Below are 13,529 nucleotides of genomic sequence, written 5' to 3'. Positions count from 1 at the left end.
TTAGCGCTATGTAAAAATTATCGCTGTAGATATTTTCAATATGAGAGATTATCATGTAGAGATGGAACGATGTGAAAATAATCTCCTGTTGAGTTGTTGCGATGTAAAAATTTATCTGTAGAGTTGATTTGTGTGGGGAAAAACTTTGTGAGGTTTTATAATGTAGAGAAATTCTCTGTAGGGATGCACCACACCCAAAAAAAGCAGTTAAATACAAATTTTTTATTTTTATTATTTTTTTTTATTCAAGTTTTGTGTTTTGTTGCATACAGAAAAAGCATACATAAAAATATGCCTTATATCTAAAAAACAATAATAATAATTAATCGTTTCTTTGTAAATGTTTGTATTAAAGAAAATGGAAGATGCCAGTTAATACATGTTCTTTTAAAGGATTTATATTTACACAATCCTTTGTTACATTTATACTAAAAAACAAAAAATTAATAAAGTTTTATAACTAATTAAGTTTTTTGACTAATGTTTTGGCAACAAATATTAAATAAATGCATCATCTTAAATTCATTATCATTAAATTCCTCCATAATTTTATTAATTAATTAATCAACTTTTTTTTTTCAAACGTCTATTTTTATTTATCATTTATCATTTAATTTAATTTCTTAAATCTCTGCATGATATTTTTCTCTTGATATAAACACGTGCGTCCCATTTTATTAAAACGATTACAACTCGTACATCGTTTAATTAGTAATTAGTATTATTTATTAACCTTATAGCTATTAATATATATTTGGCAAAAATTTTTTTATTCATTTATTTATTTGACATTACGTAAAAAAGCTACAGCGCGAAAAGAACATTCATCTTGCAATACATTTAATAATTTAAAAATATAAATAAATAGATACTGAGTTTAAAAAATAAATTGCCGTTAAAAACTTAATCATAATTAAAATTTTTTAAAATATATTTGAAACCACATGTTCATGTACGTGACACTTAAAATAAAAGTGACTTGATAAATTTCAAGTGTAATTGTTTCCAAGTAAATTAGTGAACGTGAAAAGTACTTGAACATTCTTTCTTTTATATTTTTACCAAGAAATAACTTCAAGTACTTCAAGTTCAGTCACGCTTCTTAAATTTTTTTTTTTGCTACTTGAAATTACTGACATTTTATCCCAATCTGTTTACTTTCTTTAATTGACTGTTTGAACTAAAGATGAATGTACTTTTCATGCAATGCGAACATTTTATTTTATATCTATTTATTTATATATATAATTTATTTATATTTATATTTATCATTAATATTATTATTTTATAACTAAATACTAGCCTAGCAAATAAAAGTTATTTAAAAAAATCTTTTTTTTTTTTTGTTTTTTAATACTCCTTAATAATTAGAGAGAACGTTTACAAGCATTTACAAAAAACTTATCACATTTTATTTTCAAACTTTATTCATTCGCAAAAAAAAATAACCTTTCTTATATACTAAAGGTCACGGCACTTATTACACACTTAAAATTTATTTTTTTTTATTTTTTATTTTTTTTTTTTTACTTCAAATTTATAATTTTGTGTAAAAAATATCAACGACTTAAAAGCTCAAGTGCCGCAGTATTTTTTTATTTAAATAAGCTAAATATAGTTAAGCTTGAATACAACTTAAAATAATTTATTCGATTATATAATTAAGTAATTTTTAATAAACTAATTAATTGTAAGTACTTTTGTTTAAATAAATTTTTTTTTTATAGAAAATCAGCGGTAAAATTGTTTAAAATTAATAGAACACTAATTGTGTCAAATAAAAAAAAAATGTCATGAGAATACCAGCTCAAAAAAAAAAAAATAATAGTAAAAACGATAATTAATAATACTTTCATAAGTAAACTGGTTCATAGATTATAATATATTTATGTTATTAAATATATATCTTCCACACTTTTGGTAATGTATAAGAATTGATATACACGCTTAAATGTACAGTGAACAACATTTTAATTGTTATTTATGTTTTAATATGAAATATAAATTTATGTTTTATTCATTTTTCATTATGTCACCCGTGTAAAAAAAAATCGTTGCAAGAGTGGTGTCTATTCTAAACTTCAAAATGTGAAACAGTGACAAACTTTTTTTAAACTTATGAAAATACAAAGAAAAAAACAATTGACAATACTACAAATTATGAGTGTAAATGTAACAGACATTAGACAAATTTAAAATTATTAATAAATAGAGTAAATAATTAATAAAACAAAATTTGAAAAAATGCGCATTTAAAAAATTTTGAAATTAATAAGTGCATTTTTTATAAATATTTTTTTTCAATTATTTACTCTATTTAATAGAAATTAATATTTGGAACAATGAATAAGAAATTTACTACTTTCAAGTACGAAACGAACCATTTACTGAGAATGTATGAGGATCAATCAGGATGGGTGTAGATGGGTGGAGATGGATGAGGATAATCATGAATTTTCCTATTCATTTCCACGATTAGTCGTATATTGCAAATCTCAAAATCAACTCCACCGTCCATCTTACGGTATAAAATAAATTAATATTTGAAACAATGAATAAGAAATTTACGATTTATTTAGTTTTAAATTTGTTTGATGTCTGCTACATTCACACATTACAAATTAACGTTTTTGACTCATTATGATGATGTTTCCGATCCTTGGTGAAAATTTAATATTCAAAAAAATCAGAGGAATAGGATCAGGATAAGTTAATTAAAACTCATATTTATTCGCGACGTTTCGGCTTTTATTAAGCCTTCCTCAGTTACTCTGAAAAAATGTACCACAACAATCATTTACAAAATACAATCAATATTAAAACAATAGTCAATCTTATAAATCCTTGTCATAGTGCATTAGCAAACACGTTATTTATGGTATGTTTTGTACGACTATTGTTTTAATATTGATTGTATTTTGTAAATGATTGTTGTGGTACATTTTTTCAGAGTGCCTGAGGAAGGCTTAATAAAAGCCGAAACGTCGCGAATAAATATGAGTTTTAATTAACTTATCCTGATCCTATTCCTCTGATTTTTTTGAATATTAAGTTTTTGACTCATTTGCAACATTTCCTTGACGCTTCATTAAAAGCGATAGATTTCATCATTTTTTTCGGTGGAAAATACGTTCAGAAAAAAACTAATATTGAACCATTTCTGAACGTTTTTTGTTTCAACATATCTTAATAATATCAAGATATTTATTAACTTTTCTCTCGAACTTCAAAAGTTTAAAAAAAGTTAGTCGTCACATTTTGAGCTTAGAATAGTCAAACACTTTTTCAAACTTTTTTTACACGGAGAACAAAAAAAATAATTCTTTTATGGAAATAAACTTGTTAGTCTTAAATGAATCAGTCTTAAAAACAGAAAACGTTTTTAAATTTCTCAACGGCATAATTATTCAATTTTTTTCCCATTTAAATTATTTTTCGTAATTAAAAAAAATGGACAGAATTTATATTTAGTTAGAATACTCGAGATCCATAGAATGGATTTTTTTCTCTTATAAGGTATATATAAATATATATACACAAATTCACGTTTATACGTGAATGTAAGTTTGAAATTGAATTCGAAACTTGGTTACGACCCACATATAATCTCATTAGTCATCACATGATTTTTTTTTCAAGTTTGTTATTTTTTTTTATTTATTTACGTTGAACTTCGCCCCATTTACATGCATAATCCTACTCAAATTCAATTTTAAAATTTATAGATCGTCTTTAATAAATAATATCCAGCGTACTAGATCGGCGTCAGTTACATTAACGAGATTAAAATAAAAAAAAGCTTATTGAAAGCATTATAATAACTACTATTAGCTCGTAAATCTACACATTATATTTATGTATTTTATTATAAAACATTATGCATAAGTATCAATTACTCACATCAGTAAATAGTTTTATAACTAAATAGTTTTTTAAGTTTAAGTACGTGGGGCGGATTTAATTGAATGATCTGATTACATTGTGGATAAGAGGATAAACTGCAAAGGGGAATAAAATTCTCTAATACTTTCTATTATTATTATTACCTTTTTTTACAGCAAATGCAGCTGTCAAATTTGTACCAAATAATTTAAAATTATTTATTTATTTAATATATTATTTAATTAAAATATTTATGGCAGGTGTAGGAATTTTTTCGAGCTGAGAGAAATTTTATTTTGTTAATTCAAAATTTCTCATCAATCAATTAATCAATTAATTAATTAATTATTTTGGTTGTTTTAATAGTTATTACATACTTTAACGCGTCACTACTTGTGGCGGGATAAAATAATAAAAATTTATAATCTAGTACGCCGGAAGAATATCTAGACGGCCGAATCTTTTCCCACAAAGCCAGTCTTTGAGATTGATCGTTTGCCATCGAAGGTGATGGATGTTTCTCGTCTTAAACCAGAGTCGATTATTGGTGTTATTTTCTTCTCTTCTTTAAGTGGTTCTTTTTCTTCTCTGTAAAATTAATTTTAAAAAAAATTATAATAAATATATACTTAGTATTTATAACATTAGTCAAGTCACCAATTACTCAATTTATTATTCAATTTATTTATTTATCTAGTGTACTGCGTGCACGACACGCTTCATTAAGTCAAGTGATTCGAGTACAATGATAATATGTCGCATGCTGGCATTCGTTTTTTTTTTTTTTTTTTTTTTTTAATTATTCAATTATCATTGTTCAAGTACAATGTTAAACAAGATGCATAAAAAGCATCGTTTATTTTATCACTTAATTCAGAAGTTTAATTTTAATTAGTATTTTTTTTTTATACTTTAATTACAATTAATGAATGTGCAAAGTTAAAACCTATAGTTTTTTAAGTTATAAAAAAAAATTATGGGAGCCGCGGATCAAAACGATGAATTTGAATACAAATTTTCAAATATTTATTAAATTAAAATTTATCATACGTAAAATTAAATCATTTTATATATATATATATATATATATGTATATTAGAATACTAAAAAAAAATCGTAATATTAAATTGTTCCAAAAACAGTTGTAAAAAAAGATTCTATACATCGAAAAAAAAATCCTGTCAAAAGGACAATTTTTCATTTTAATTTTAAAAAGTGGCGCTCGCAATTTGAATTTTCCTGGCTTATTTTTTTTATAAAAAATTCTATAACTCCATTTGACGTTGAGGAAAAAACTTGAGGCATGAACATTTTTCCAGGAAATTTTATGCTCTACGAAATTGCTTAGAAAGTCAAAAGCTCTAAAACGAACGGTTCAAAAGTTACAGGTATTTAAAGTTGATAAATTTTTAAAAATTAATGTTCAAACTAATTTTATACCAAAACTGCTACTCTCACGAAAAGTATCAAATAAAGGCTTTGTACTAAATTTAATTTATTACAATCTTTACATAAATCGATTTGAAAATAAGTTCAAAATATTTTAATGGTATAATAAATTTGTTAAAATAATAATTTTGGTCGTAGTTGAGTTTTATACAGTTTTATGGACTTGTCGATTGTTCGATGTCGATTATTTAATGGCCGTCATTAAATAAGTTTGGCAGTTATTAAAATATATGTTAAGGACAGACATACTCGACTTTTATAAAACGCCTCACATAAGTTATTTTGTTTCAAACTAAAAAAAATTTGATAATTTTCCAGTAACGCGAATGGTCTTTTAAAATGGCTTCAATTTATTTATAAAATTTTATACAGTAACTAGCCATTGAAATAAAAAAAAACTACCCTTTTAAGTTACAATCACGATTCTAAACAATAGCAAATGATTCAATAAATTTTTATGTGCATCGTGTGCTACTTTACTCGAACTATTTTCTGTTCACAATTTTGTAAAGTAAAAATTTTCAATTTCTCGAGTTTTTAACCGGGAAACGGCTTGACGGCATCTATAAAAAATTATTTTACAAGTTAACATTCAGCAACAAGATTATAAAACTTTAGTACAATGTCATCCGCAAGAACTTTCTGTACTGAGTGTAAAATGAAACCTTTGTTAATTACAAAAAGTACAAACAAAGTTATCTTTACTAGTGTTTCATTAAAACAACTTTTGAAATACTTCTAAGCAATGATTATTTTTTTGACAACTTTCTTTGTCTATAAAAACAAAGTATATTGCAGTGCACTGTAACTTTGGGAACAACATCCGCATTATATCTTATACTCATACTTAGGAAGTTTTCGTTGCGAAAACAAATAAAAATTATTGTCTTTTTCAAGGCGCCTCTGAAATGGCTTTGTGCTAATCAGGATATATAATTCACTTGAAATATTTATTTTTTATTGGATTAAATTTTTACGACCAAGGGAAGCACATTAATTGTAATTAAATTATTTAAATTATTAATCAATCAACTACTAGATTGTTATTGATTTACAACCGAGTCGAAATTTAAGTCGTAAATTGAACGAATTAGACGTTGAAAACGTAAATTCAAACTTTGAAGACGTAAATAGCCGTATAAACGTATTTTCGACGTAGTTGACGTACGCAAACGTTAATAGGACTTGCGTAATCGTAGATACAACCTTTCAAAACGCAATAAAAAAATTAAACTATACCGGAAACATTTCATTGTTAAAAAAACATGTCTAGCAGCCAGAAGATGAGAAATAAAAATTTTCTCTTTTGGGTCTCTCAGACTACCTAGTAGCTTGGCGACCAAATATACAAATTCTCAACAGCTGTAGGAAAATATTTTGGGCCTTGTGAAACAGTATTCTATTGATGGCTAATTTCTTGTGCTCGGTTGGGTCTTACGGGCTACCTAGAAGTTTGCAGAGAAGAAATCAAAATTTTTAGCAGCTTTTGAAATTTATTTTGGGGCCTTGCAATAGATAACTCTAGACTCTAAAGTAGCTCACGAGCCATCAGTAGAATTATTTCTTGCAAGGCCCCAAAATGAATTTCAAAAGTTTCTACGTCTATTACGGCTATTACGTCTATTACGGATATTTACGTCTTTAAAAGTTGAATTTTCATTTTTAGTGTCTAGTACGTTCAATCGACGATTTAAATTTCGACTTATATATTTATGAATATATAAAAATTTATTTTTTTTTCAAATAGTGTAATCATGCAGCATGGCCAAAGCTCAAGCGAATGGTGACAAATGTATTGCGAGTTGAACGCGATAAAAAAAATCGATATCTGATTAAAATGTAATAATGATAATTATCTACTTACAAAATAAAAAAGAATAAATAAATAAATTGGGAAAAGTAAACATAAAAATTTATATTATCGCACGTTAATGGTTGGCGGCACACAGAAGCCGAAAAGTATCTGGACGAAATAAAAGGCTCTCCATGCTTGATTTCCTTTCTTAAATTATATTTTTTTTATTATTATATATTATATATATTATTACTATTATTATTTTATTCTTCTTTGCTCTTCTTCTTCAATTGAACAACCAACGTATCGAGAAAATCAGATGGAATAAAATAAAATTCTGTAAGATCCACAATTGAATCGACGGTTAATTTGCAAATGGAAATTTTATTGTAAAATTAAAATTAATTAAAAAATTGTGATAAAAAAAAAAAAGAATAAATCATGCTAAGTGGAAAGCCATGTCATTTTAAATAATATGAAATAAATGTCAGTGTGAAATAGTAAAATAATAATTAATAAATAAATAAAATAATTTTCTGACGACATGCTCATTCTTACTGAATGCGAATTATTTAAAATAATGAAAGCAACAGACAACCGACAAATTTTATATTTCAAATTTACAAACTTGGTATTGATAAAAATTTTTTTTAAATGTAGATCAATTTTTCTAATTATGTTAATCTATACTAGTATTATAAAAACTTTTTTTCTTTAATCAAATAGTGATAAATTTAAAAATACTTTTATAAAAATTAATTTCGTGTGAGTAAAAATAAGTAAATTTTTTTTTATTCGAAATTGGGCAGTCAAAAATTTGAATAGTAGCGAATCTATAGATCGACAAAAAAACTGTTGGAAACAAAAATTGTAGGAAATTTAATTACACTCAGAAAATTAAATAATAGGAACTACTATCTAGTTATGGTAAAATTTTTGACCATCAGTTCAATAGTAGTGAATATTATCTAGATGATTGTATAAATCATCTAGATTGTAATATTCACCATATTTATAATAATTGTTACAATCCTGTATGTTAACTAGAGTTAATTCCCATTATTATTCTAAATAGTTATATTTATAATCCAGATGGTAACAGTTACCATCAGATATTATAATTGTTACCATCCTGATAGTAACTGTTATGATCCTGATAGTAACTGTTACGAAATTAATTGCAGAAGTTATCATCCAATAATTATTAATTTTATTAAAAAAAATGATAACACTAACTATTTTTGGATTGAAAACCGTTCCAATCATTCTAGATGATTGGAATTTAAAATTTAGCATAATAAACACAATTACTTAATTTTCTGAGTGTACCTACAAAAAAGGTTCTAATACTTATTAACGTACCTCCAATAGTTTTTCAAGTTAAAGAAAAAACACATAAGGAATCAATTTATTAGAAAATAATCGGATAAAATTTGTTTTCTCATTTCAAGTTACAATTACTTCAAAATTATTTGAAACCCGTGTAAAAAAATTTTTATTCATAATGAATTTAGATCTGAATTTCATACGAAACTCAGATCGTGACACAAATATGACTTTGATCATGAATTTACTCCAACTTTTCGTCTAGTAAATCCGTACCAATTCTAAAATTAATTTATTATGTCTTTGAATTAGACTTGGGATGACTTCGATAGAAACTTGACTGAATTTTTACCTTTTGTCAAATTTATCGATTCAGAAATTACCAATAAGTTTATCCTACCAAGTAGGATAAAAATTTGGCTCATAATTTTGTCGTGATTAAAGTTCTTGATATAAATTCGCGATGAAAGTTATATTTGTGTCACGATTCGAGTTTCGAAATGAAATTCAGATCTAAATTTATTATGAACAAAAATTTTTTTACTATAGTTTGCAATAAAGAAAAAATTGAATCGACGCTGCGAGCGAGTGCAAGTTTGTTTATAACAATAAAAAATTGTCGGACATCTGTTAGTTTCAGTATCATAATTATTTATCATTTTATTTTCATAATTAAATTTCAATCTATCATCTTTGGTATCCTTACATGGAGGAATGTTTTACCAACTTAATGGTACTCTTTCCACTACCCGAGTCTTGGATGGCCGTAACTCCCGCGACATTTGCCATTTTTTGATCACAATATGGCAATGGAAACCGCCAACCGTAAAGACTACAACGGTGAGAGAAAAGAAAAAATATACCAAAGAATAAAATAATTTTACTTATTTATTTTCTTTTTATTAATGTTTCATTTTTTTTTCTACCAAAAATTAATAATTAAAATAAATATGATTATGATTGTGAAGATGATTATGATAACGATTGTTTTAGTATTTGTGAATGTAAATTAGTTTTTTTTTTTTAATTAATTTCGGCAATTGTTCAATAATAAACATGATAGAGCCAGACTTGCCAAAGCACGATGTGTTTTGTGTTTATGTTTATATTTATCATTTATAAATTTTTTCGTTTTTTTTTTTTTTTCTAATATTAATGATTCAAAAAATTTTGTTAATTTATTTTACTCATTAAAAAAAAAAATATAAAAAATGAATTTTTTTGTTACCTTCCTAATTTCGCATCCTCTTCATCAATGGGTTTTCTTCGTGATCTTTCACATACATAGAAAATAATACCTACAGAAAACAGTTTATTAATTAAAAAAATAAAACGATAATTGATACTTATTAATGATCCTAAAGTTAACATGATACTGAATTTGGCCGACGTCTACTAACTTTTAAATTCTTAAAAAATGATGCACCTGAAGATCCGAACGTTTTTCGGGCAACGAAAACAAAAAAAGTTACGTAATTTGACTGCTCAAGGGGTAGTTCCGAAAATCGGGGGTGGCTTAAGATTTTTGGCTGACATACTAGCATTGAAATGCGAAACATTTCAAAAATCTAGTCATCCAGTAGATTTTTTACTTTCCAATTTTTTTTTTTCATTGCGCAAAGAACGTTCTGATCTTCAGATACATAAAAAATGATGAATTATAAAAAAAAAAATATTTTAAATAATTGCACTTATAGATTTTTTAATTTCCTACATGTGCATTTTTTTAGTTTTTTTTTTTTGTAATTAATGAGTTAAAAAAAAAATTCAAAAATTATTAAGTGTCTGCCAATTTCAGGATCATAAGTTAACACGATCCTGAAGCTAGCAGACAATTAAAAATTTTTGGATTTTATTTTGAACAATTAAATTTGAAGAAAAAAAAAACTAAAAATATACACACGTAGAAAATTTAAAAGACTACAAGTGCAATTTTTTGAAATATTTTTTTTTTCATAATTTATCGTTTTTTAAAAAATCAAAAAATTATTAGACGTCGGCTAATTTCAGTATCATAAGTTAACAGACAATTAATAATTTTCGGATTTTTTTTTTCAACAAATCTATTAAAAAAAAATTAAAATTAAAAATATGCACATGTAGAAAATTTTAAGAACTAGAGGTGCAATTTTTTCTAATATTTTTTTTTTATAATTTATTGTTAAAAAAAATCGAAAAATTATTGGACGTCGGGAAACTTCAGTGTCATTACTTATTAGTTATTATGGAAATTTAAATTACCTGCTCGATGTGTGCAGCAACAAATTAAATCAATGAGAACCAACATGAGGATTAAAATCGCAATGATAATACCAATGATAGCAGCACTTGATATTAAAGGTCCTTGATGAAGTACTGGTGTACTTTGGGCTTGAAAAATAAAATAAATAAATTTTATATATTTTTAATGACAAGTTATTTTTTATTAATTTCGCAGTCTGTTAGTGCAATAAGCAACATCGAAAGACGTTTGGTGATGATCGGTAATTAATTTATAAATTTATACGCCAAATTTATTATTTTTGTTAATTTAATTTCTTAACGTACTGGTACATTTTTTATTTATTTTTTTATTTATGATAATCTAATAAAATAACAAGCAGTGTTACGTATCTACTTGATACACTAAAATTTAATGAGCGTTAATGTAGCAGACGTCAGACAAATTTAAAATTATTAATAAATAGAGTAAATAATTAATAAAATAAAATTTTAAAACAATGCGCATTTAAAACATTTAAAAAAAAATAAGTGCATTTTTTGTAATATTTTTTTAAAAATTATTTACCCTATTTAATTGTAATTTTTAATTTGTCTGTCTGCTACATTCACACTTATAAAATTCAAAGATATTTTTTTTCAACCAGAACTCTATTTATCTGCATAAAAAATCATTTCGAAAATTTTCCGCTATGGAATTTTGAAATTTGAGACAATTCTGGAAATTAATTTTTTTAATAATTTTTAATCAAAATTCAAAATTGACTTTGTAGTTTTTTCTAAAATTTTTTTTTTAAGTATCAACAAAATTAAAAAAATATTAAATTGATTTTAATTTTTCAAAAGCTATTAAAAAAATGTCTCGAACTTCCAGTGGGTCTCAAATTTGAAATTCTTCATGCGGACAATTCCGAATTGATTTTTTTTAGAGCTGTCATATTTTTACTACTTGAGCTCTACTTAATAATATATAATTATTATACACATTATTAAGTAGAGGTGATTAAGTAAAATTATAACTGAGTAAATATATGACAGTAGAGCTTTAAGTTGAGTAAAACATTTATTGACAAGAGTTAAAACTGAGTGGATATTGAATATAAATATTTTGTAACACTGCTAAATAATTAATAAAAAATATTAGAAAAATAAATTTTAAAAAAAGAAAAAAAATTTTTAATTTAAAAACCACCAAACGTGCTCTCATACTATATATATTAAGCAAATAAAAGTATGTCCTAAGAAAGAAATAAGATAAATATTAATGCCAGAAATCCGTTTTTATCAAAGCTTTCTATTTTAAATATACAATTAATCATTAATAACATATAAAAGTAAGTAAAAAAGTAAACTGTACTTAGTACTGTTAATAAAAAAAAAAGTATATTAATTAAAATAATTGTCTACTAAGCTCAGCCATTAGTGTAAATAAAAAGAAAATACAATATAAAGAAAATTTAAAAGCTTTAAAGAGAAGTAAAGAATAAAAGTATATAAGAATAATAAAAAATAAAAAATAAAAAAAAGTAAATTTAGACAGCACCATTTCCTCTCGATATTACTGTTAGTCTATCCGGCTACTACTGTACTCTAGCAACAAACTTTTGTTATCATCTACCCATACTCTTTATTCCCAAAACACTTGAGCATCTTTTCCAGGACATTTATTTTCCCTCACCCGGTGCCATTCCACTCAATACAACTACATCTTCAAGAAGCTGTGCGCCTTTTTCCTCTTGTATTGTTTTAACATATACATATTTACCATTTAAACGTTTTATTATTTTCTTTCCCTCTCTCTTTATATTTTTATAGTTTATTGAAGTACTATGCCATTGTTTAGTTTATTTTAATCCATACTTATTTATCCCGCTGATAAATTATTTTAAATTAAGTTCGGGCAAGCAGAAATATAATAAGCGAGACGGCCGTAAAAGAAATCATATCAAAATGTATATGATAATAATTATTATTTGTTCATTCATTTATTTATGTAAAAACATATTGATTTGATTTCTTCATTAGCAAATCGAGCAGTTCCTTTAAACACTCATGTATATTTTAATATCCGTTGATTTATGTACAGTTTTATATTTTAATTATTATTATTTTTTTTTAAATCCATAAAATTATTTCGAAAACCCTCATTTTCATAAATACAAGAAGTTAAACATGTTATGCATACATACATTATTATATTTAAATGTATACATGTTAAAAAATGAGTACAGAAAAAAATTTATTATTTTATTTTTAAATATATATTTATATTTATATATTAATACGAACGACTTGCAAGTTATTGCATGTATTATTTATTGTGGATATAAACTATATGAGATTGGAAAGCTTGAGAGACGTTTACCTCTTTTGATTTACTTCTTTTTTGTTTATATATTTTATACTATATATATTTATATATATAAGTATATTAAATACGGAATGTTGTTTGCCAAGTCTAATAAGTATCAAGAGTTTTTTTAAGCTAAGGGTGACTTCAAAGTAATGGAGAGACGTTTTGATTTTTTTTTCTTAATGGTACGTTCAAGAAATTAATTGACGACGTGGCAAAATAAATTAATGAGGGAAACCATTAAGAGATCATAAGATTTAGTTTATGCAGATAATTTTACGGTATTTTTTGCATCAAAAATTTATAGAAAAATTACTGTAGGGTAAAAGTACCATTTGTGGCCACTGCTCCATTTTTTGACATTTAATACTTTATTTTAAATAATGGAAACGTATTTAAAAAAATATTTCATTACAATAGTGTGATAAAAATGTATTCAAACACATTTAAAAAAAAATTAATTATGTTCCCTATCAAAAAATTCCCATAGAATCCACTCAACTG

General features: G+C 24.8%; 1 protein-coding gene across 4 annotated transcripts in view; it reads right to left on the bottom strand.

The window, feature by feature from the left end:
* Positions 1-1,716: 1,716 nt before the first annotated feature.
* Positions 1,717-13,529, bottom strand: part of LOC130669816 (fasciclin-2) — an 86,192-nt gene continuing 74,379 nt past the window's right edge. For 2 of the 4 annotated variants that reach the window (XM_057472906.1, XM_057472905.1), the window contains 4 exons: positions 10,694-10,822; positions 9,681-9,750; positions 9,159-9,284; positions 1,718-4,470 (listed from right to left, as the gene is read on the bottom strand). In XM_057472906.1, the coding sequence (XP_057328889.1) occupies positions 4,329-4,470; positions 9,159-9,284; positions 9,681-9,750; positions 10,694-10,822 (467 nt within the window). In that variant the 3' untranslated portion in view covers positions 1,718-4,328. Of the gene's footprint in view, positions 4,471-9,158; positions 9,285-9,680; positions 9,751-10,693; positions 10,823-13,529 lie in introns of all 4 variants that reach the window. The other 2 variants (XM_057472904.1, XM_057472907.1) reach the window with 2 other exon arrangements.

The sequence above is a fragment of the Microplitis mediator genome, chromosome 6, assembly GCF_029852145.1.
Source record: "Microplitis mediator isolate UGA2020A chromosome 6, iyMicMedi2.1, whole genome shotgun sequence".
Lineage (NCBI taxonomy): Eukaryota > Metazoa > Arthropoda > Insecta > Hymenoptera > Braconidae > Microplitis > Microplitis mediator.
Note: the sequence above shows the minus strand (reverse complement) of the source record. Positions and strands in the feature narration are given on the sequence as shown.